At 46.1% G+C, this 24053-nt stretch overlaps 3 protein-coding genes and 1 long non-coding RNA gene across 6 annotated transcripts; 2 read left to right on the plus strand and 2 right to left on the minus strand.

The window, feature by feature from the left end:
* Positions 1–5690: 5690 nt before the first annotated feature.
* Positions 5691–7309, minus strand: LOC120712977 (non-specific lipid transfer protein GPI-anchored 1-like). Its single transcript, XM_039998930.1, has 3 exons — positions 6819–7309; positions 6190–6249; positions 5691–6096 (listed from the first exon to the last, which is right to left on the minus strand). Exons 1-3 carry the CDS (start codon positions 7174–7176, stop codon positions 5969–5971), a joined length of 546 nt encoding a protein of 181 aa, XP_039854864.1. The 5' UTR covers positions 7177–7309; the 3' UTR covers positions 5691–5968.
* A 2650-nt stretch (positions 7310–9959) lies between these two features.
* Positions 9960–13092, minus strand: LOC120712979 (transmembrane emp24 domain-containing protein p24beta2-like). Its single transcript, XM_039998932.1, has 5 exons — positions 12926–13092; positions 12302–12540; positions 10996–11182; positions 10802–10909; positions 9960–10300 (listed from the first exon to the last, which is right to left on the minus strand). The coding sequence occupies exons 2-5, from the start codon at positions 12509–12511 to the stop codon at positions 10167–10169; spliced, it is 639 nt and encodes a 212-aa protein (XP_039854866.1). The 5' UTR covers positions 12512–12540; positions 12926–13092; the 3' UTR covers positions 9960–10166.
* A 625-nt stretch (positions 13093–13717) lies between these two features.
* LOC120712980 lies at positions 13718–14096 on the plus strand. Its single transcript, XR_005691122.1, has 2 exons — positions 13718–13864; positions 13929–14096. It is a non-coding gene; the product is annotated as an uncharacterized LOC120712980 (long non-coding RNA).
* A 3093-nt stretch (positions 14097–17189) lies between these two features.
* LOC120712981 lies at positions 17190–19705 on the plus strand. 3 transcript variants are annotated; one of them, XM_039998934.1, is made up of 5 exons: positions 17190–17272; positions 17370–17540; positions 18171–18214; positions 18307–18515; positions 19362–19705. In XM_039998934.1, exons 2-5 carry the CDS (start codon positions 17472–17474, stop codon positions 19379–19381), a joined length of 342 nt encoding a protein of 113 aa, XP_039854868.1. In that variant the 5' UTR covers positions 17190–17272; positions 17370–17471; the 3' UTR covers positions 19382–19705. The 3 variants fall into 3 exon arrangements, with proteins under 3 accessions (XP_039854868.1, XP_039854869.1, XP_039854867.1); XM_039998935.1 differs by lacking the exon at positions 17190–17272 and having other exon boundaries at positions 17281–17540; XM_039998933.1 differs by lacking the exons at positions 17190–17272; positions 17370–17540 and having other exon boundaries at positions 17547–18214.
* Positions 19706–24053: the final 4348 nt, after the last annotated feature.

Consider the following 24053-nt stretch of genomic DNA (forward strand, 5'->3'; position numbering starts at 1 on the left):
CGCCGGCACCAAAGCAATGGCTAGGGTTTGGGGAACCCGAGCCGGCTGCCCCTTTACCCCGCCGATCTGTGCTCTCAGCCGTCGGATCGGCTTGAGCGGCTGAGATCGAGCCGGGAAGGGGAGGGTGCTACTGGGCCGGCTGGGCCGTGCACGGAGCAGGCCGCGTCCAGGCAGCGCACGGATTGGGCTGTGCGCCGAGCGGGCCTTGGGCCATTTTTTTTCCCGGACCGGGCCGAAAGCACTAAATGCACAGTAAAAAAAAGTTGTAATAAGTTTCTTTTATTTTCAGAAGAATATTTTGATGAATGCGTTTTAAAGTTTAAAGTTTCAAATCTCTGATTAAATTTGAAACAACGGGATAATTTTCTCAGAGAGTAGATGAGTACAAAATTGCTTATGAATAAGTATTTTTGTCATGTTTCCACTGTAAAGTAAAAGTTTCATCCTCTATTTAAATTGGAACCAACGGGAAAATTTAAATAGAGGAGTAGAAAGATATTGTTTTAAAGTTAAATTATGGTATTGTTGTTTTCTGACCAACGTTGATGATAACAATATTATAATTTTAAGTTCAATGATAAATCTCTGACTTTTTGCATCAGAATGAGCAATTTTTCAGAGAAAAGATAAAGACAAAGAATTGTTTCTGAAAAGAAAGAAAAGTTTTCCGCTACAATAAAGAAATATAGACTCAGATGAGTTTTTCCCTGTGGGAAAAAGGCAGCCTGTGAGTTTAAAGTTAAGAAAAGCTTCCGCTGTTGTAAGTCAAAGAAAGATGGTTTTGGCACCATTTTGCCATTGTAAATTGTTAAGTTGAGCATTAGTTTGCTCTTAAAAGAAAAGAAATTTAAAATTTATTATAATGTTGTCATTTTCTGACCAAAGTTGATGATGGCAATATTATAATTTTTATTCTAGTCATGTGTTCTATTTCTGCCCAACGGTGATATAGAATTGAAAGTAAAGGAAAATTGTATGTTTTAATTTTGACCAACGTTAAATTGAGACATACAATTCTTCCCAAGTAGAGAAAAATTAACAGACAAAAGTTGATTATGATCAACGCTACAGATAAAGTTTAGAGGTTACTCAGCTGTATAGTTGAGGTTAAGAAAGAAAAGTGCTTGTTCCATTCTGACTTTAGTTGATATGGAAAAGAGATGCAACTGTTTTCGAAAAGTTTTTGGTTTCTCTCACTAAAGTTTTGCGAATATTGTAATTCGTTAAATTTTCTGATTAAATTGGAACCAACGGGAAGATTTAATCAGAAAAGAAAGTATATGTGCATGTTTTAGTCATTGTGACCAAAGTTTTATCACTATATTATGTTTTTTCCTTGTCCCTCAATAGTAAAGATAATGGTTGAAATGAGTTTGACGCACGTTAAATTTGACCAACGTTGAATCAAACATGCGTTGCAAATGCCTTTCAAGTTTTATACCGCATGTCGGAAAAGTTTTTGACACTTGTGTTACTTATATCCTGCATTACAGAAAAAAGTTGTGATGGATCATGTGCTACTTGAGTATCACATAAAAGTAAAGAAGTCTGGGGGAGTTTTTTAAAGTTATCCCAATAATTCTCATGCACTACTATAGTGACTTGAAAAGAATCAAAAAAAAGATTGTATGCGAACCAAGATTGCAAGCATGACTTGCAAAAGTATAGCAAAATGAAGAACTTGATGAGTTCTTGAAAGTGCAACAAATCAAGAACTCTGAGGAGCTCTTGAAAAGAAACAAGGAAATAGTACTCCCATTATTTTGTATGACTTGGTCATATGAATAAAGTTCTAGTAATGAAATGCTCCTCGTTTACAAGTGTTAAAAATAGTTTCGAAATTATGGCAGCAAAGTTTGTGCCATATTTCGAGGGGGAGAAAGATTAGAAAGACAAGAAAGATTAAAATTTATAGAGAATTTCCCCGCAAAGTTAAATGCGATGCATTTTTAAAAGCAAAGATGATCTATTAAAGTGAATATGACCGACCGAAAAGGGAGTACAACGGTCATAATATTAATACCCCAACAATAAAGTAAGTGAAATTTCTGGAGTTTTCAGCTCCAAATAGGGAGAAAATATAGTTAAGCCTCAAATCAACCGAAAAAGAAAAGGTGGTGCTTGAAGCACCTTACGAGGTTTGTAAAAACTGAACCGAGGCTTGTAAAGAACAAACCCAAATAAAAGTTTGAAGATATTCCATCTTTGTAATAGATGGGATATTCTGGGGGAGTAAAGTATGTCAAGAACTAAGGCTTGAAGAGAAGTGGAACTATATATTCACTCCTATGATTCAAGCACTGAAATTGTCTCAACATATGTTTTCATGTTGTATGAATGTCATAAATTGAGTTGTCTCATTCATCAACGTGGCGAGAAGCAATGGAAGATATAATGAGACCTAAAAGTTCCAAATTTATTTTGGAACATGGAATAAGTTTCTAATGGAGCCAAGACAGTAGGCTATAATGGGTCTACAAGATTGAAACGTGACTCCGGAGGGATCATGAAAAGTTGCTAAGCACGACTTATGGCAAAAAGTTTTGTGCAAAGAAAAGAATAAGTTATAATGAGATATTTTATTCAGTCTCATAAAAGGATTCTTTTAGAATCATAATGTAATTAATGGCATACTACTTTTAAATTGCATCAGATGGATGTTAGAGCAGAGCAATATCTCCCGACGGAGATTTGCACAAGAAAGTATATACATGACATAACCAAATGGTTTTGTTGTGAAAAGAAAAGAATATTGCGATACCACTTGATGATATTAGATCATAGAATAGTAGTATCTAAAGTTTTATGAGAACAAAGAAAAGTTGGGTTTTAAGTAAAGGTCAATGCAAAATGACAATTTGCAAATATGCAAAATTCAAAAGATGGGAAATTCTTTTCCTGAAAAGATTCAAAGAAAGTTATTTTGACCTCTAGTTTTGATAAGAATAATCTCGGTAAAGAGTCATTCGCTCTAGGAAAGGAAAAATTCACCGGAATAAAAGAAAAAGGGGTATCAGGACTATCGCAGAAAGCATATTAAGAAAAGAGTTCTAAAGATATATAATATGCATACGAGTAAGTCTACGCCTGTCCTATTGTCAAGGGTAATAGTTTTGGAATTTTCAGAATTTCAGGAACCGTTATATGATCGATCAAAAGAAAAAGGTTCCATGTGCGTCAGCTGTTGGAAGCAAAATTAGTGCTCAAAAGAATTTACCCTGACATAGTGCAAGTATCCGGGACATTTTGGCAGAAGTCCAGTCCAGCAATAGATCACTGGAATGGAGTTATAGAATGTTTTGCAAATTTGCAAAATATTGTTAGCCTCATGCTAAGTAAGAAAGGAATATGTACTCTCAAAAGGATGTGAGTAAAAGGAATTAAGTTTTGGCGAGATGTTTAGTGAAGCCCACAGTAGTAGCTAACACTCGCGCTTGGAGTTTTATTATGGAAAAGCTCCAAAGCAAAATAGTTGTGATTCATGGGTTGTGTACCCAAAGTTTGGCATTATATGAGGCTACAGGACAGGCAAAATGGTTAAGAAAACCATTACCCGGAATTGATAATGGTAGACAACAGTAATATATCATTCGAATGTTTTCACTCCTATGGCAACATGTTAAGTGTGCTGCCAAATACATTGACAATGGCTTATATGTTGCAAAGGAGAAAATCCAGAATCATATGAAATCATGGAGCACCAAAGTATCAAACAAATGTTTGCGGATCCGCTTACCAAAAGGCCTACCGCCCAAGTCGACATGGGTTTTACGGGAGGCCTATGATTTCTGGATTACTAAAGGGCCCAAAGAAAGGTTAAGGTCTTGTTTCAATACAGAAATGTACATTGTGGCTGTTAAGTCTGACGGTAACTAATAACCGTCATGATGAGACACGCTCTACGTACTGATCTGCAATGAGATGAGGCAAATAGCAAAGCAACTAAAGAGAAAGTAAAGAGTTAAGTTCAAATTGAGAAATTTTAAAGTACAAAGATGAGATCAAGGGGGAGAATGTTAGTATTGATCTCCACCGGGCCAGTCCAACGACTGGGCCAACCTTGACTTGCGTCCTGATCGGGGACGCCCAGCCCAAGATGAGGCTGGTGGGCCCCCGTCGCGCAGCCCTATAAAGTGGAGGTGGGGATTAGAGGCTGGTTGAACGAGGTTTGCCGCCGTCACTATTCCCCACGGTCCAAACCCTAGACCGATCGAGAGGGGGGGCTGTGGCGACGGGAAGCTCCACCGGCGACGCACCATCGCCATCGAGCATGCTGGACTCCAACCCTGCACCAGCCCACGACGCCGTCGTTACTGCTTCGGCTGCCCTGCGACATTCACTCCAGCGCGTCCACGGCGGCGCCATTGCGATGGGCAACAGCAGCAAGGTATTTCCTCTACAAAAAAGTTCATTTACCCCTCGATCTACTGCTAGATGGTCCTAAAGTTTCTAACACGACTAGATTATTTCACTTGGTTGCTGCGCTGGCACTGCGTCCCTCCGAAGTCCGAACAAAGGGTTCTGACGACTGAGGCCTGGTTAGTTCCAGCGAAAAAAAAAATTTGTGTTGGAATCTTACTAATTTGAAGTACTAAATGAAGTCTATTTACAAAACTTTTTGCACAGATGAGTTGTAAATCGCGAGACGAATCTAATGATACTAATTAATTCATGATTAATTAATAATTAGCGCATGGTTACTGTAGCATTACTATTGCAAATCATGGATTAAGTAGGTTCATTAGATTCGTCTCGCGATTTACAGCCCATCTGTGTAAAAAATTTTGTAAATAGACTTCATTTAGTACTTCATGCATGTGTCGAAACATTCGATGTGATGATTTTTTTTGTGTTTATGGGGTTTATGGGGTGGGAAATAAACAAAGACGGCTGCCGGGGAAACGGACGACGTCCGACGTGGGAGGAGAGAGAAGGCAGTCGGCGGCCTGTAAAACGCCGGCTTGAGCGAGCGGAGAGGCGCTGCACATGACGGAATTGGCTGAGCAGCCCTGCAGCAGCGGGCCCTGTGCCCATGCGCTCCCAGCCGGCATCCGGCTGGGACTGTAAGCCCTGCTCTGATGCGCACACAAACCATCCAGCCTCAACATGCAACAGGATACAGAGAGGAAAGGAGAAGTCTCAGCTCAATCTACTCTTATGCAAGTGCTACCTTTGATCCTTTTATTTTGCTTTCTATTTCCTGTCGGGAAATAAAGATTCCAGGTGACTCCTATGATTCTAGGAACACCAGCAGGGTTTCGAAACTGAAAAGAATTTGATTCATTTTATGTACTAAAATCATTGGTCTGTTCGTTCATGATTGCGGTGACACTTTTTTCTACAACTGCAAACAGCTGAGCTAAAGCCAGCATCGGGGCGTCGCATCTTCTTTATTCAGGTTTCAGAATCTAGACCTGCTGCGTTTAGTTCCGCGAAAATTTCCCAAAATTTTTCAATGACGCACATCACATCGAATCTTATAATACATACATAAAATATTAAATATAGCTAAAAAAATATAACAAATTACACAATTTGATTGTAAATGACGAGACGAATCTTTTGAAACTAATTACTCCATAGTTGGACAATAGTTGCCAAATAAAGCCGAAACATGCTACAGCAAATTTTTCGCAAATTTTTCACGAACTAAACACACACAGGAGCCATCAGCCAACCAATCAAACAGCTACAGAAAACAACTGCCATTTCTTTTCTTTTTTTTTTGGCTGTAAAAGCATAATAACAACTAAATTATTTCACTTGGTTGTTGCACTGACAGTCTGTTCCTCCGAACAAAGGGTTGTGAATTGGTGATGCAAAGACCATCCACTCTCATCATGCAACAGGATACAGGAACAAGAAGTCTGAGATGAAATCTATTTTTATGTGGGTACAAAATGGACATGGACTAGCGAAGCATCAAGAACGAATCCACACGGTAAAAAACTGCTGCTTGCTCGAGCAATCAGAACACGGACGAGAGCACCGCGGAGAGCACGGCGAGCGCGACGCTGCCGCGGAACCCCGTCTGAAGCTTGAAGCCGCTGCCGGCGGTGGCGTCGCTCGCCGGAGTGCCGCCGGTCGACGGCATGACTGCAGGAGAAGAGCGACGACGATCGCTAGTTAGTTGAGTGCAGTTTGGCGTGACTGCTAAGACCGAGAGGGTTCAGGTTTGAGAGCACTCACTCTTGGAGGCGTTGGCGAAGAGGGCGTAGTCCGGCGAGCCCGGCTTCAGGTTCAGCAGGGCTAGCAGCAGAGAAGGTCATCGTCAGTCATCAGGAATTCAGAATTGAACCCGGCAGCAAAAATAATTGTACAAAACATCGGGAATTTCTTAAAACAATTGAGATGTGCTAATACCATTTGGAGTATGTTACTTATAATTAATACTAGACTGAATCACTGCACATCAGTAAGGGGAAGAAAACAAACAGAGAAAAATTCACTTCTTTTTTCCTTTCAACACAAAAAATATAACAGAGAAGCGCACTGGACAGCCGGAAGATGGGCTGATGTTGTCAGAGAGAGATTAGATTAGATCCACTAAAGCTCGGCCCAACCAAAGCACACAGCCCACTTGGCCAGTGTTTAGTTCTATTTCTAGTCTCCTAGGACATTCAGATTCAGACATGGTGTGAGCTAGTGTTGACCCTCCCTGATCTCAGGCTTGACCACTTGAAGGACAGTGGTCATATGCAAATTAGTAAAAAAAATTGTTTGCCTTGGTAGAAGTATGTCCCTGATTGCATCTCAAAAACAATACAAACATATTTTGAGCAGCAACCAAACTGGCAAGAGAGAAGCCGGTTACTCACTGATGCAGAGCGTGACGTTGGCGTTGGCGAGCTTGCAGGCGGCGGGGAGCGCCATGAGGCGGTCGAAGCGGAGGCCCAGCGACTGCACCTCGTTCCGGCCGCTGTGCACCTGCTGGATGATGTAGCAGAGGCACTGCGGCCGCGCCTTCTGCGTGTCGGCGGCATCGGAGCAGCACGTCGACGAGGGCTGCCCCTCGTGCCCCGTCGCGTAGTCCATGCAGTCCGTCAGCTTCCCGAAGTCCGCCGAGCACTTGGCCTGCAGCGGGTCCGCCGCCGGCGGCGACGACGACTGCGCCGCAGCAGCCACCGCGGCCACCGCGCACCACGCCGCCGCCAGCCACCACCGCCCCGCCGCCATGCTGGCTGCCGGTTTAGCTCAGTCTAGTTTCCTCCCGATCTGGCTGATCGAGCTGTGGATCGGGGAGGAGGGGGCCGGGGTCCTGTCGCCGATGGCTACTTGGCTAGAGGATGGAGGAGAAATGAAGGCGGCGTGGGCGGCCGGCCGGCGTTTATAGGCGGCGCGGGCGCATTGAAGCGGGGGCGGTGAAGGTTGGATGATGCATTCAAGACGGAGAGAGAGAGAGAGAGAGAGAGAGGAACAGGTAGCAGCAATTCCTTCGGGTGCGTGTCGTCGTCGCGTACGCCACGTAGGTGTCAGTCGCTGTGTACAAGTGTACACCTACGAGCGACGTGTCCGTGCTCGCTCGGTGCTCCTCGGGAGATCCGTGTGAAAATGAAAAATCCGTGTCACTGTGACGGCGAGCAGCTTCTGGATGCTGTTTGGCCGGCGAACGGCGGTGGCGGTGGTCGGCCACGCCGCGCGCCGCCCGCGAAGCTGCTTGAATGCGCAGCGCAGGACGGTGGAGCAGGTGGATGAGGGGCGGTTGCGCGCGGCGGGCGGTGACGCTGGCTGCTGGATCGCGAGAAGCCCCGGGTGGGGGCGCTGCCCATGCCGCCCTCGTTCGCACCGTGGCCGCCCGCGAAGCTGCTTCGGGCTTGGCTTGAATGCGCAGCGCAGGACGGTGGAGCAGGTGGATGAGGGGCGGTTGCGCGCGGCGGGCGGTGACGCTGGCTGCTGGATCGCGAGAAGCCCCGGGTGGGGGCGCTGCCCATGCCGCCCTCGTTCGCACCGTGGCCTCCGGCGTGCCGCGCGGGTGGCGTCGGCCCGCACGGCACGCGCCGCCGTTGTGATGGGGCTCTGCCGTGCCGGGCGCCGCGACTCGCTAGATGCTGCCTGTTCGGTTGGGCGTTCAGAACCGATCGCCCCGCGGAGACGGACTCGTCGTCCGCCGCCATGGCTTGGCTTCTCTGTCCTCGTCAACCTGAACCTGCCAAGAATGTCTCGGGTCGACGGCGACGCTGGCAGTTCAGATCCGGTCGTCTTCCTCGCTGCCGAGTGCCGATGGCAGCTGCAAATCTTGCGCCACGAGTCCCGCGGAACCGAGCCGCCGGAGCTCGATCCGCGCGCGGGGTTCCACGCCAGTTTTCGGCGCCGGTACGTGCTACTTCCAGGTAGCTGCCGGTTCACACGTTGCTGTCGGCGAATTCATTGCCTCCATCGAATATCGATGCGTCGTCCACTGTTCTAGATGCAAGCTCACTGCTCACACGCGCCATCCATAGTAGTACTTGAGTACTGGTCCAAGAACGATTCAGGGAGCCGTTGCTTTCGCCTCAGATTGGCCGTGCTCGTCTCAAGCCAAGGCCTCGGTCTCTCTCGCCAAACCTGTTTACTCAGTAGTACCAGAATTGCTACCGTACCCGTATTGTTCATGGACCAAGGTGACACGCCTGTGACCTACCAGCTATTTTCAGAGAACACGCCCATGGTGAGGGCATCAAACATGAGGCTCACTGACCATAAAGAAAAAAACATGAGACTCGCTCAGTAGATGCAGCAGAGTTCATCCCATGTTCAGAGGGCGCACATACACAACCCCGTCACTTCTTCTGGTCAATGTCTCGGTTGGAAGAATCGATCGAGTCCATCTGAGTCCAGGCCTGGTGGTTGGATGGTGTTCATCATCAATTGGCAATTGGTTGGGCAGGCCCAGGCGTCAAGTAAGATGAAGCTGCCAAAGCGCATCAACACGTTTACACCCATGTAGAGTGAGGCAGGCAGCTCAGGCTGGCAATCTTCTCGCCGCCTTCAATTCTGCCCTGTTCGGGTGGAGACCAGACCAGGCCATTTATTTCGTTGAGAAAACAGCGGCCCCAAAAGTCCCGTGATCAGAGAAAACTGACCCAACGTGTATCCATCTACGGCAAGGGCATTTGGACTCGTTTGCTTATTTAGGTTGCTGTCACATTAAATATTCAGATATCAATTTGAATGTTTAGATGCTAATTTAATATAAAATTAATTATATAAGTTACAATTAAGGCTCTAAACGAATCTATTAAGTATAATTAATACACGATTACGAATGCTACTGTAGCAATCGGTGGACAAATTATGCACTAATTAGACTTAATAGATTCGTCTCGTGATTAAGTCATGATTTATGAAATTAGTTTTGTAATAAGTCTATGTTTAGTACTTCTAATTGATGTGTAAACATGCAATGCGATGAGACTTATGAGTTAAACTGAAAATTAGTACTCCTAATTGGTGTGTAAACATGCAATGTGATGAGACTTATGAGTTAAACTAAAAAATCCAAACGAGGTCTTAGGCTAGGTTTTGTTCCCCCGAGGTTTATTTTAAGCTTCGACACGTCGGATATTTGAGTGCTAATTAGAAATGCTTCAACACATCGGATATTTTAAACTTAACCATGTTTGGTTCCATGAGCTTTATTTTAAGCTTTGTCACATAGGACGTTTGAATGCTAATTAGAAATAGTAAACATAGTCTATTGACAAAACAAATTTCATAACTTCAAGATTAATTCGCTGAGATGAATCTATTAAGCTTAATTAGTCCATGATTAGCCCACATGATGCTATAGTAAAAATATGCTAATTATAGATTAGTTAGGCTAAATAGATTAATCTGGTGAATAAGCCTTACACTTATGCAGTTAGTTTTGTAATTAGTTAGTCTTGGAATCCAAACAGCCCAGAAGGCATGTGGAAGCACAAAAAACTTGTAACGTGTACAGACTTGCAGACAACCATGCTCCGGTCGGGGGCTCTACGGAAGGTGAAAATGTGGACGTAACATGAAGGCTAAATTGACAGTTTGAACTTTCAGAGTTACCATCCACGGAATCATAAAAGTGATTACATTACATGTAACTGGAGTCCACAAGCAAGTAGTATTAGCAGATCTAGCAACCACTCAATCCGGTATAACAGTCACGTTGGGATGATCTTGGCTACATTGGGGGAGCGGCTACTAGAGTGTTACACCCTAGATGACCCCAGCTTGCGCTCGAAGAGCCGGCGCAGAAGATAGACCTGGATGACGCTGGCTGCGATGAGCGCTGCTGACTCGAACAGCGCCTTGTGGACTGCCCTCCTGCTCATGTTTTCGTTCACTGTGACGCAACAAGAAAGGCATGATTAGGTAGCTGCCCATGGGATGATACCACCCAACAAGATTAGCAGCTTAGAGTATGTAACCCAAGGGGATACATAAAGAAGCAATTTGTTGCGTAGGAGAGAAAAGCATGAGAACAGATATTGAAGCTAGGGGTATCAAAAAGCATATTTGAAGCAAAGCAGAAAAATTGAAAACGAGAAAGCAGAATGTGGTTGCCATTGTTTAGCTCATCACAACTAAAATCAAGCATATTTACCCACTTATCTTAAATGTCAATTGTTAACAGCACCTGCAAGCAACCATCAAGGAATATGGTGACAGAAACATGGCATTTAATTTTATTTGACCAGCTAGAGTTGATTAATGCTGATGGTTTAACCAGAGTGCCGTTCCCCATGATAGATAGGTTACAGAATTATATTAAAAAAGACAGAAAAAACATAAGGGAGGACACTCGAATTAGTACTTTTAGGAGAAGGTAAAAGGGAACACTTACATATTGCCTGTCGGTCAGTTTGGGCCTCTAGCCAGTGCTGTTCGAACTGAATATTGTAAAGAGCCTCATCTAACTTGGCAATTTGCTCCAACAGTGGAGCAAAATGTTCTGCATTAAATCCAGAAAACAGGAGCTCGATGCTAAGCCCTTGCTAACCAAAGTTAATAGACCTTCAGGAATCCATAGATTCTTACCGTCTTTGGCATGCTGCTCAAAATATGAAAAATGGCCAACGTGCACATCAAAGTCTATGGTTTCGTGATATGGAGATTTATTGGTGAAGCAGAACCGATGGACACCTCTCTTCTGAACTATGAACTCAAACTTATCACTAGTCTTATCTCGAGAGTCGCGGACTTGAGCGCCATTAGGATCTTTAACCTGCCATTAGTCAACATGGGGTCAGCTCTACAGTAGATTATACGTTAGTGAGTATGGTTAAAATAGTACCAAGGATCTCAAAAAAGGTCACTGGAGCTATTTAAAATCACACTATATTATTGACCTAGAAAAGTGTCCACGCAATCACATCATTGGGTAAAACAAGGGGAATTAATAGCAGATTATGCATAACTGATGTGGAAAAGATTATAAAGAGCAGTGTAGTAATGGGCCAAACAAGCATCCAATAGAAGCAGTCAAACGAGCTTCGTCACGTAAACTGCCTACCCCAACAAAACTTTGTTCTAGTGAAACAAAGGAACAATTCATAATCACAGGCAAAGTGAAAGAAAGAAAGAAAGAAATGTTTCCGGGCAAAAAAAAAAGCAAGGACACCAGAAAATGGTAAGTCCAGTTCAGGTAACAGAACGATGGGTGTTGAAAGTTGAATTGTCACCAGCCAATTAATTTCCAGAGAACAATTCCACAACGATGCTATTGAGGACTCGTTAGCTTATGGGAGGTTAACAGGGAAAAAAAGAACAAAAATAATTAGAGAATCTGTTTTTTTTTCATTGCATAAAATGCATAGCATGCATCTAAAACGTCCAAGCCTTCACATATGAGATTATCCAACATATGAATCAGAAACTGATGCAACAAAATGATGCGTCAAGTTGAACCATCAAGATGAAAATTTCTTCCAACGTCATCCAACAACTGGACCACAGTAATCACATCCACATCCAATCAACTCTCAAGGACTCATATAAATTTTAAGTTGTTGCAAGCACACATGCAAAAAGAACTAAAAGGTGCTAAAATCTATAGGTAAGACATAGTCTAAAAGGCTAAAGTAACTAAGTTCTGAAAATGCCAATGATCCGAGACAAATTTAATATATTACTGGCATCTTGTCACCATAACTACAGTAATAACTATCTCCTACCTTACTTCAGAAAAATTATGGCATGCAACTATGCAAGAGAGCAGCTAGCTATCTAAGTGCAATACGTCCTCCAAACCCCTACTCAAGAATTCAAGATACACTTGCATGTTCAATTTGCACTACTGGTGGACGCGCGCACCGCGCAGGCACAAATGGAATCAGTCCCTTACCACAAGATCGACGCCTTCCTCGCTGTAATGCCACGGTGTTTCGGCCTTGATCACAACAAAGGATACGTGGACCGTGTCCCCCTCGTATTCCACGTTATGCGAGAAGCACTCCTCCCTGTCAATGACGAAGCGGATGGCCGCGGCCGGGCGCGAGAGCAGCACGACGCAGAGCACCGATAAGCACACCCTTCCCCAGCTCAGCCCCTCCATGTTGCGCTGACCGCAGAAGCCTCCTCTCCCTGCAGAGACGAATTACCATGCCGTCAACAGAAGAACCTGCGAGAGCTATAGCGGAAATAGTTCAGCTGCATCGGGGGCGAAACGGATCCGAAGGGCTGGATCGGGGGAGGGAAGGGAAGCGCGAGAGAGGTCTGGAAGCGGGGGAGGAAGGGGCGCGCGTCTTGTCCAGTACGGCACCGCCGCCGCTGCAGGGAAGCCTCCGTCGCGTGGAGTCGCCGCTCCCCCTCGGCGACTCCATGCCTCGATCGTGCCGACGGGGAGCGAGATCTGAGTTCTGATGCTCTAGCCTCCTCTACCGTATCGGAGAAACCGCCAGTCGGGGGGGGGGGGGGGGGGGGGGGCAGGGGTTGGATGAAGAGGGCGAGGAGGCGGGGAGTCACTTACTGGTCGGAGTTGGGGAGGTCGCCGGACGCCTCCGTCGATCTGGGTGGCGCTTCCCCGCCCCCGGCGGAGGAAGAAGCAAGGCAACCGATCCAGAGAAAAACCCACGCAGGGGAGCGAGCTTGACCGAGGGAAGGGAGAGTCCGTCCGTATGGAGAAGGGAAGAATTCCGAGTCTTTTACCCGTATGCCTTTATGTAAATTTCACTTGACCCGTATACCCCTAAAATATTTGGTGTTGGCTCTATGTCCTGCCACCAAATTCTTTTTACCTCTGTAGCCTTTTGGATGGAATGACATGTAATGGAGACTAACGGACTCATGTAATGGAGAATAACAGACTTGTAAAAAGACCATTTTACCCTTAGCTTAGATGAGAGAGCTGCTGTATAGGGAGGGAAGAGGCACACGGGTCTGTGAGAGACGCAGAGTCTGTTTGCAGGGCTGTTTGGCATGCCCAGTACTTAGGGTCTCACGTGAGGGAGCCAAACTAGGTTGTTTTGATTTTATTTATTTAATTTCAGAGGTAATGAAAAATAAGGAAAACAATGGAATTAAATTAAAAATAAAAAACACATAACAGCAATCATGAGGAGTCCGTGAGGAAGATGAGCCTCTCATATTGTGCTATTTTTTAAGAGTTTCAAATATAACAGCAATAAGGCCATACCAAATACTTGTTCATTTCACCAACATGTCACTAACATAACTACTAGGTATGCAAGCCAGAAGTGTCTTAAAGTACATGACCATGACATGAGACATAACAAAAGAAATAGTTCCTCCAAACCATAAGTACCGCACATGCCAAAAGAAACTCATAAAAGTACTCTCAAAATAACACTGAGGAATCACACTTTATTCAAGTTGAAGTTGCTTCTTGCTTCTGGTATTTGAAGCTGGGCTGGATGGGCTGGGTACTACAACTGGAGCCCTCCTTGGTGTAAGCTTTTTCTTGACGGCACATTTCTTTCTTGGTGTATGCACTGTCTGTTCTATGACTTCAGGGCACCCAATGTCACGAAGAAGAGGTGCAGGGTACACCACTTGGACAGGAAGAGGGTCATTGGATCCAGTTCCAGATCTTGTATACAAAGTAAGAAACATGTATCGGTGAGGTGATTGTAAAGGACAAAGTAGTGAAAAGCAAGAACAGATTAAGCCCACACCTGGTAGACCTGGTATCGGCAGTACTTGTTGAAGTAGTGATTGCTGGCCCCTTCTTTTTTGTGACACCTGTTTTTGTAGATGATTTTCTCTTCCTTGTCTTGTGGGTAGCATTGACCACTGCCTCATTGTGTGGGAAGACCATCCCTGAAGCAGGAGTGGGCACAACAATACTAGACTCTGTGTTACAAGTAGTTGCTTTTTTGAGCTTTTTCTTTGATGGACCCCTGAAATAAAAAAATTATTTGATATACAGGTGTAGTTATTAAAGCTAGAGAGGTAAAGTGAAGTAATGTATATAAGTTTACCTCACAGCCTCCATTGCAGCTATATCTTTTGGGTTCCCATTCTTACATTTGTACCAGTGGTGCCCAAAGTCATGGCATATTGGACACTTCTTTCTCTTCTTGCTGGTACTACCTCCCTCCAACGCTGACTTCATCCTATTCTTTCTCCTTCCTCCAGCAGTTGACTTGAGCAATGGAGGATGCATGAAGAAGCCATGTGCGCCTTTGGGCCACATGGACTTGTCTGGAATACTAGGGATAGAACCTTCATATGCAACTCTGAATTTCTCAAACTGGGATGTGGCTCTTTGTATCCATGCACGTGTAAAATAGTTTCACTAAGTCTCCATAATAGGGAGGAAACTTGTCAACAATTTCATTAATCAAATCTCTGAAATTGGTGAAGTCAGCATCTACGACTTTGTCCAAACAGTACCACCTACCACGACTTTTGGAATCAACAATCCGAATTTCTAGATTGAACTGACTATTTTCGTCCATCCTACAGATGAATAAAAGAGCCGAACATTACAATTCTGCAGTACATTCAAGTAAATGAAACAATCTAGAATGCCATCTAAAATTAATTACATGAAGAACATCCTAACAATTTTTTGTTTCTATGTTCATTTGGAACACATCTTAGTCTAGTACCACAGAAATTACTGCTCCCGCATCAAGAACAAAATCAATGCTTAGAGAATAAATTAGATGTGTACATACCTCAAAAAAGCAGAGCAGCTCGCACGGCGGCCGGGGCGAGGGCGCGACCAGCGGCGCCCAGCTCGGGGCGGATCCACCGCCTGTGCCTCCCCGCGTGGCGCGGCCCCCCGCGGCCCCCGCGTGGCGCGGCCCCCCGCGGCCCCCGCGTGGCGCGGAGTGGCGCGGACCCCCGCGGCTCCCCGCGTGGCGCGGAGTGGCGCGGACCCGCGGCTCCCCACGTGGCGCGGAGTGGCGCGGCCCCCGCGGCTCCTGGTGTTGCGCGGCCCCCCGCGGCTCCCAGTGGCGCAGCCCCCCGCGGCTCCCCGCGCGGCGCGGCCCCGCGCGGCGTGAGGGCCCGCCCGCTTGCCTGGCACGCGGGGCGAGGAGCCCGCCCGCCCGGGGAGCGCAGATCTGGGGCGGCGGCGGCTGTGGGCAACGCCGGCGGCGGCCGCCTAGGGTTCGTCGATAGAGAAAGGAGTGGCAGAGAGATTTCAACGGAGACGAATGGGAGGTGGCCGGCTCGGCCCGGTTACGAGCTGGGCATTTTACTCAAAGGGGGCACAATGGACATTTCGCCTGCTGAGGCCCACTTGTCAGAGCTCTTGTACCGTTATCTTTTAACGGAACATGGATAGAAGGGTACAGAGGTAAAAAGAATTTGGTGGCAGGACATAGAGGCAACACCAAACATTTTAGGGTATAGGGGTCAAGTGAAATTTACATAAGGGCATACGGGTAAAAGACTCAAGAATTCTTTGTCGTTCACGCCACCACCAGATCGGATTGGGCCGTTTGGACTGAACTGGCCCTGCAGTCGGTCTGATAACGATCTAGCTCCTCCTTTTCTGCTGGGCCGGCTGAATAAAAAAGTATCCTCCTGGGCCTCAACGGGCATCACAAAAGCTATACTCTTTCTTTATCAAACTCCAGCCCCAACCAACCGCCTGTATAGACTAGGTAGTGTCCTATCTAGGGCTAGATTTTACCGGAGAGGGGTGTCCTTCTTGCGGCTGTGTCTTCCTGGTGGCGCCGGCATTGCAGAGGAATAAGGTTCCCCGGTCTCGTCCTCGCTCCTTTGGCGGTCTTCTTCGTCGTCAAGGGTGGATCCGGGGAAAAGGGGATCTGCCGAATCCCCTATGTTGGAGTTGGCGCGGTCGTCTGATGACGGCGCCTTTTGTCAAGGGTACGGTGGCGGTTGTGGGCGGTGCGGCAAGCTGGAGGATGGGTCGAGCTCGAGGTCCCGGCGGCAGGAGTCGTCGGTGAGCTTTGTCCCAGGATCGCTGGAGTTCGGGGTGCATCCCTGGCCGATGCTCTTCCAACGGTGTTTTCATCCCGGCTTCTTTGTCGGGTGTCCTTTGCGGCTCTTGACAAAGCTTTGCAGCGATGGAGCTCTTCCTAATCCATGGTGGCCACGACGTCTTTCTCGACGGCGGCCGATTCATCGGTGTTGGTCGCGCGGAGACTTCTGGTGGCTTCGAGTAGCACAGGGGCCTGGGACTTTTATGTAATTTCTATTTCTTCCAGAGTCCTTTGTGTAAGATGGCGAGAACAACTGCCCTGTATCCTTACGCAGCGTATCTGTATTTGTTCTCGTATGTGTACGCTTTCTTTATCCAGTAATACAGGTATGCTTAATCAAAAAAAAAACTCCAGCCCCAACCCTAGCCGCCGCCCGCTCCGCCCCTTCCCCGTGCCGGGAGTACAAAATCAGGTAGGGATTGGAGGGAGGATCCCAATCCACACAAGCTAATCCTTTGGTTTCCTCTCTAAGGCTATCTCCAATCATTCTCCCTCTCCACCCCCAAACGTACTATTTACTATATTTTACTATTTTTCTCCAAAAAATTCCTCCCCCTATAACTCCTTCTCTCCAACCATTCCCCCATATCTATTCCCTCTATATACTATCACTCATTAACTAACTATTTATATATCGTTTTTTAATTTTAAAAAATCATATAATATTTGTACTGTCATAATACGTATTATTATTATGTTACGGGACTCAAACAGAATTAATATCGTGAAGAAATAGTGTAATTAAAATATAGGAGGAGTTGAAACTCACCCTATTAGAGTTTCAACTTTCTCCGTATACAGGAGTAGTTTTGAGGAGAATCGTTGGAGGAATCCCCCAAGCTCCCCTAGATAGGGTGGGGGCGGTTCCCACGCCGTTGGAGCAAGCCTAGTCGCCGGTAAGATCCTTGGTTCGATCGAAATCCAGCAATATTTCCTTAGGTTTTGTCTCTCATAATCGCTGGGGGAGATCCGTGATCGACCGGTGGTGGCCAGGTATGGCAGGGGCAGGGGCAGGGGCAGCGCTTCTTCGATCTGCGGCTAGCAAGATAGTCCGCGCACCGCCTCGCCTTCTTGGGCAGGAGGGCCTCCAGTACCATGGCCGCCGCCTTCTACTCCGAGGACCGTCCTACCGCCTTTCGAGCTACTCCACCAACCAACCACAGGGTACGGCAGCTGTACACGAGCCGCCGCTGGTCTTCGATTTCGCGGCACTTCTACCTCGTCGTGCTCCAGATACAGTTTTTTTCTTGCTTTAACCATGTTCCCTACTTAAGGACCCTTAGTTGAACAACTTTTTACCTCATCCTCAGTGAAGACTGAATTCAAACATTTGTTCATCTTAATTTTGGTCAGATTGATTTTGGGTCGGTCAAACATAGGATCGGCGTGCATCTTTCACATTTAGAAAAGAAAGGGAAAACATTTGTTTTGTATAAAAGCTAAAATATGTTCTGTGGAGATTGTAAACTCGGTAGCGCCTTCGGTATCAACTTCAACTGAACTTGATTCTATATAAATTGATCTCATGTATATAACTTGTTCATTTAAACGTGAATTATACTGTTATTTAACATGGAACAATTTGTTAATTGTAAAAGGATGGCAGGTTAAAGTTTATAAAATCTAGTGACACTTGATCGTACACTTAGGATTATGATTCAATGAAATTAAGGCCCATGGCTGATCCGCGATGCCAGCTCTATGCGGCCAGTGATTCTAGATACATATCACAATCTTGATAACCTTGATATTGCTGGCATTGGTGATGCTGTTTGTTCTGTTCTGTTTCTTCAGGGTCCTCAAACTCATAACAAGGAAGCTTTCAATGAGTGGGACGTGTACGACTTCTTGCTCCAATTTTGAGATCTATAAGTTAACAACAGATACTTGTACGTTGTTATGAATTATCACTTGCATTTGTCATTTTTAGTGCAAAGGGTGCAGCGATGGAAATCTTACCCAAGGTAGCTTACGTCATGGCGTTCAGTGGCTGGACGCTTATATATTTTTGGGTTATTCCAAAACTGAAGCATTTCAAGGACATGTTGGATGCTTCTAATAAAGAAAAGTTGGCCATGGTAGATGAGATAGAACGCTGTCATCAGAGGCTACGTCAGTTCGAAGCTAGAGATTCAGTGGGTGAGTTTTCTGAAGGTCAAATCTGACATCGGGTATCTGTTTTATACTTTGTCCATTTTTTTTTAATAATGCCCGTATGTATTTTGAATGTCAAACTATGTCATCTTTGTTTGATCAAGGATTAACCTAGCAATATGTAGATTTAGAAAAATGTACCATTTGTTTCCTATTCGAAAGTACTTTCCTAGTACTATGATTTTGTTGTTAGGAATAAATATGAAATGAGGGAAATTAGTGATCAAATTCGGTTTTTGATATTTTCACTTACATTTTGAAATGGAAGCAACACTAGTCAGTGGGAAACTATTGTTGAACAGAAATGGATATTACATGACCTGCTATTGTACACGCTGCCAGTTTAGAAAGTGCATGGCATCTATATCATATTTAGTTTGGTGGTGTAAGTCTGTAAGATGTTGATAGCTTAATTGCATGGTTTTGCTGTGCAAGCTTGTTTTTGCTGTTAGATTAGAGTAACACAATTGGTTTCATTTTGGCTAGCGTGCTTTAATAACATACACTCCCTCCATACCCAAAATAATTGACATTTTGGACAAGGTTTGAGTCAAACCTTGAGAATATAAATCATGAATAACTCTCAAGTTGTTGAGTTTGAAAATGTAAAAATTATATGAATAGATTTGTCTTGAAAAATACTTTTATGAAAGTATACATATATCACTTTTTGATAAATATTTTTAGAGAAATAAGAAGTTAAAGTTGTGTTTTGGAGACCGTGTCACTGTCCTAAACGTCATTTATTTTGAGTATGGAGGGAGTATATGTTATATATATCACCCTTTATCAGTGCAATTGCTAACTTTTATCGATCTGTGCTATATCCAGGACAAGGTAAAAGATACTGATGGACAGCAAGCTTCTTAGATTTCTTAGATGATAAAGATGATCCTTGGGGCAATACAAGAATCAAGCCGAGAGGCATGCATTATTGTTTTTCTTTTCCAAAAAAAAGGAAAACACAGTCTTCTTGGCTGTGATACAAACCTGAAGGATGCTAAATAGTTCTTACAGGATTTTTTCTTTACATAGAGTTAAAATGATCTGACACATTGTTTGACCAAGGATGCTATACGTTACTCGTTTGGATCCAAGGGGCTAACAATAAGCCCTGGAGAATTTTACTATTCAAGAGTATTTAATAAAGTTTATACACAAAGCTACTTGCACAATTCTTGGGTTCGCAAGACGAATCTAACGAGGTATATTAATCCATGATTAGCAGATGATTACTATAGCATCACTGTAGTAAATTATATATTAATTAGGCTCATTAGATTCGTTTCGCAAATTAGCCTAGAGGTTATGGAATGAATTTTATCAGTAATTTACATTTAATACTCCTAAATATTAAGATTCCGAGGAGCTTATTATAAGCATCTGGAATCCAAACAGGACCAGCAGCTGCTGCGAGAATTGTTGCTGCACTTTGATTAGTTTCACTAGCCAGCTTAAGGTCTCATTTGATTTTTTTCAGTTTAAATTATAAGTCTCATCACATCGCATGTTTATACACCAATTAGGACTACTAAGCATAGATTTATTATGAAACTTATAAAAAAGTCGGGATTTAATCACGAGACGAATCTATCAAGCCTAATTAGTCCATAATTTGATCACTAATTGCTACAGTAACCATTCGCTAAACGTGCATTATTAATTATACTTAATAGATTCGTCTATAGCTCTAATTGTAACTTATGCAATTAGTTTTATATTAAATTGGCATTTGAACATTCAAATTCAGATTGACATTCGAATAGTTGACGTGATGTTGATGTGATGGCAACTTAAAAAACTAAACGAGGCCTAAGAGCATCTCCAAGAGATGCTGTATTTCCATTTGTATATTTAGATGGTACGAGGCTTTGTAAAAACATAGAAGGCTTGAAAAAATGTTGGGAATCCAACAGACTAGCCAAATTTAGATCTCCATATTTGTACTGCTAGCGGACTCATGTGTCATACTCTCTCTCATTCTCCCCCACCGAGCTCGCTCCCCGCCGCCGCGTTGCTACGCACTCCGCCGCCGCTCCGCGTCCCGCCGTGGCTGCTCCGCTCTGCCGCCGCGGTTGCACGCCCCGCCTCGGCTGCTCCGCGCCCGTCGCCGCTGCTCCGCGCCCCGCCGCGGCGGCTTCGCTCTGCCGCCGCCGCTCCGCGCCCCGCCGCGGCTGCTCCGCTCCCCGCTGCTGCTACGCGCTCCGCCGCCGCTGCTCCGCTCTGCCGCCTACGCTCCGCGCCCCGCCGCGGCTGCTCCGCTCCCCGCTGCTGCTACGCGCTCCGGCGCCGCTGCTCCGCGCCCCGCCGGCCCGGCTCCGCGCGCGTGGGAACGGCGAGCGCGTGCGGGAGGAGTGCGCGAGTGATTTTGCGAGCGGCTGGAGGACCTGCAAAAATGAAGGACGGAGGGGAGATTTTGGAGGACCGGATGCATGATGGGGTCGGATACAAAATCTGTTGGAACCTGGTTTTTGGGGCTTTCTCTTTATTTTTACAGATAGAAGGCCATATACAACATCTGTTGGAGATGCTCTAAGGCGATCTATATTCCTTGCAGGCATGGCATCGCAGGCAGAATGGCTGCAACCACAGCCAGAGACAGGCCCGGCGCAAGTACACGCATGCAGCGGAAGGAGAGTGGCCGCGCCGGTACCATTCCTTGGGTTTGTTTTTCACAAGCCACCAGACCAGACCTGTCACTACCCTTGGCCGGACGTGAGCCCGCATCAATCACGGATAATTTGGGGGACGGGACGAGGACAGGTTGTCCTCTCTGAGTTTGTTTCTCCAATTGCAAAATCTGGGTTCAGGTTTTACACGCGGGTAGCTACGCCAACAGCCTCGGGCCCACATTACAAAACTTGTATCTTAAGCAATGAAAACGTATACTGCAAACTACGCCTCTCTCCCTCCACAGCTTCTGCTATGTCGTGGCGCCGTCCATGACAAGACCCCAGCAGCAGGCCAGGCAGGGCAGCCAGCCGCGGAGCCTGGCCTGCCGTAATTTTTGCTTTTTAACTTTTTTCGCAAAAGTTTTTCACATACAGGCTCTTTTTGTAACAAATGGTAGAAATGGATCCTGGAATCGGTGTCGTAGTCTACGACGCCGAGCTAACACGTCTCAACGCCATTATATGCGGCGCCGAGATGCCACGCCAGCATGCCGAGCTGGCGCTGACGTGGCCCAGGGTCGGCGCCGAGCTCGGCGCCAAGATCTACGGTGCCGAGCTCCTGCCACTCTCTGCTTTCTCGCGCCACGAGCTCCGGTCACAATTTGCAGAGATGCAAGAACGGGCGAGTCACTGACAAGGAACAAGCTAGTGATAACGTCATGACAATCTGTGGAGAGGAGTTATGGAGCTCATTGGATATCACTTGCTTTTCATTTGATAAAAGATTGTAGCTTTCTTTTTCCTATTAGAACAGAAAGGTCCTGCACTGTGATTATTTGTGTCTGTATATGTCTTTTGGTTGATGATTTAAATCCATTGACCAAGTTCCTGTAAATTGTGAGAATGGCATACAAATATACTGACATTTCAAGTGTGTTTTCTCCTTATTTTGGATGCCATACCTACCTGATGATTAATACTAAGTTGTTACTTCAAAAAAATAATACTAAGTTGATCTTGCAATAGTATAGAAGAAAAGCTGGTATCCTAGTTTCCGTAGCGAGGCTCCACCAGAGCTTGCGGCCAGAGTTGTTTGAGCGAATCAATAATCAATCGAGCAGATCATGACACCAAGCACGTGGCGGAGCAGATGGCCGAGCACCATCATTTATGGATTTATGGAGGCACGCCACGAAGCAGGTCCTGACACCAAGCACGTCAGGTGCGAGCGGCAGGTGGCCGTGTGCGGCCGGCGAGCGGCGCGAGAAAGCAGAGGCGTTATGGCAGGAGCTCGGCGCCGTAGATCTTGGCGCCGAGCTCTCGGGACCTCGGCGCCGAGATCTATGGCGCCGACCCTGAGCCACGTCAGCGCCAGCTCGGCACGACTCAGTATACGAGTGTGGTATCTCGGCTCCGCATACAACGGCGCCGAGACGTGTTAGCTCGGTGCCGTAGACTACGGCGCCGATCTCCAGAGTCCATTTCTACATTTCGTTACGAAAAGGAGTTATATGTGAAAAACTTTTGCGAAAAAGGTTAGAAAGCAAAAAAATGCGGCCTGGCCTGCGCCTGCAACCCTGTGCCTCGCTTCTCTCACGTGACCACCACTCGCCCACTCCACTCCGCCATGCTTGCGACCGGTGGTCTAGTTGCTCGACAGCGGTATCGTGCACACGCCTTATTCCCCGGCCGCCGTCGCCGTCGAACTCCGTGCCGGAAACCGGTGGCCGACTCCCATCCGAGGCCCTGCTCTTTGGAGATGCCGCTGCTCAAAAATCGCCATGGTGTCTGCCACGAACTGAATTGAACGAGGATGGGTGGGTGGGAAGAGAAAGAACTGCGAGGGATAACGGTGGGGAGAGAGGCCGATCCACTCCTAGCAGTAGCGCCGGTGGCGCGCACGCCGCTCGCCGCTCGCCGCTCGCCGCTGCGTGCAGGGCCGCCCGCACATGCGCGCCGATCGCCGGCCCGGCGGAGGAGCCACGCCGGCCCACCACCGCGCACGGACGGTTAAAAATAACCGAGCTCGGCCTGCGGCCACGCGCGCACCGCCGTTCCGGGCGGTCTCAGCTAGTCGCCCGGCCGTGGCCGCGGATGCCGCAGCCATTCGCGCTGCGGCACACATGCCGCGCGCGTGCGGTGGCGGACAAAGCAAGGTTCAAACCCCTCAAGGCCCCGAGGGTATCAATCCGATCAATCGGAGCCGAGCCGGACGGCGGAGGAGCAGGAGATTCCCTCGCCCGCCGCCCGCGCAGGGGAATCTCTCTTCCCGCCATCTGCCTAGTGATCCACCAGCCAGTCTAGGCGCCAGTTTTTTAACCGCGCCTCTGTGGCCAATGGGGGCGCCTCGTCTCAGGATCTATTGGAGCGTGTTAGGAGGTTATTCTCAGTGGGAGTTTTATAAATACAGTTATTTAGACTGAAAACTAGATAATTGTACCAGACGAGTTTCATGGTGATAAAATTCTTCTCACATTTCATGAAACTCTAGTCTTCTCTTTCTTTGTCATGTCAGTAAAAATGATGGTATTTAATGTCATGAAACTTATATTGAGACTGACCTTAGTCTAATCCCCTGCCGGGGGGAATTTGGCAGCGAGTGTCAGGGAATATTTGTCACTAAGGCGCACTTTATTATTAAAGCAGTAGCTTAGGTCCTGTTTAGTTAGTGAAAAGTTATTGATTTTGATACTGTAGCACATTTTATTGTTACTTGACAAATAATGTTTAATCATGAACTAATTAGATTTAAAAGATTTATTTCATGCTAATCAGTTAGATTGTATAATTAGTTAATTTTTTTAACTACATGTAATGCTACATGCATGTGTTGGAACATTCGATGTGCCATATACTGTAGAAATTTTACCAGTTTTTAGCAGCCCATGGTACGTGTAGCCTCTGTCAATAA

This window comes from Panicum virgatum, chromosome 6K (genome assembly GCF_016808335.1).
Source record: "Panicum virgatum strain AP13 chromosome 6K, P.virgatum_v5, whole genome shotgun sequence".
NCBI lineage: Eukaryota > Viridiplantae > Streptophyta > Magnoliopsida > Poales > Poaceae > Panicum > Panicum virgatum.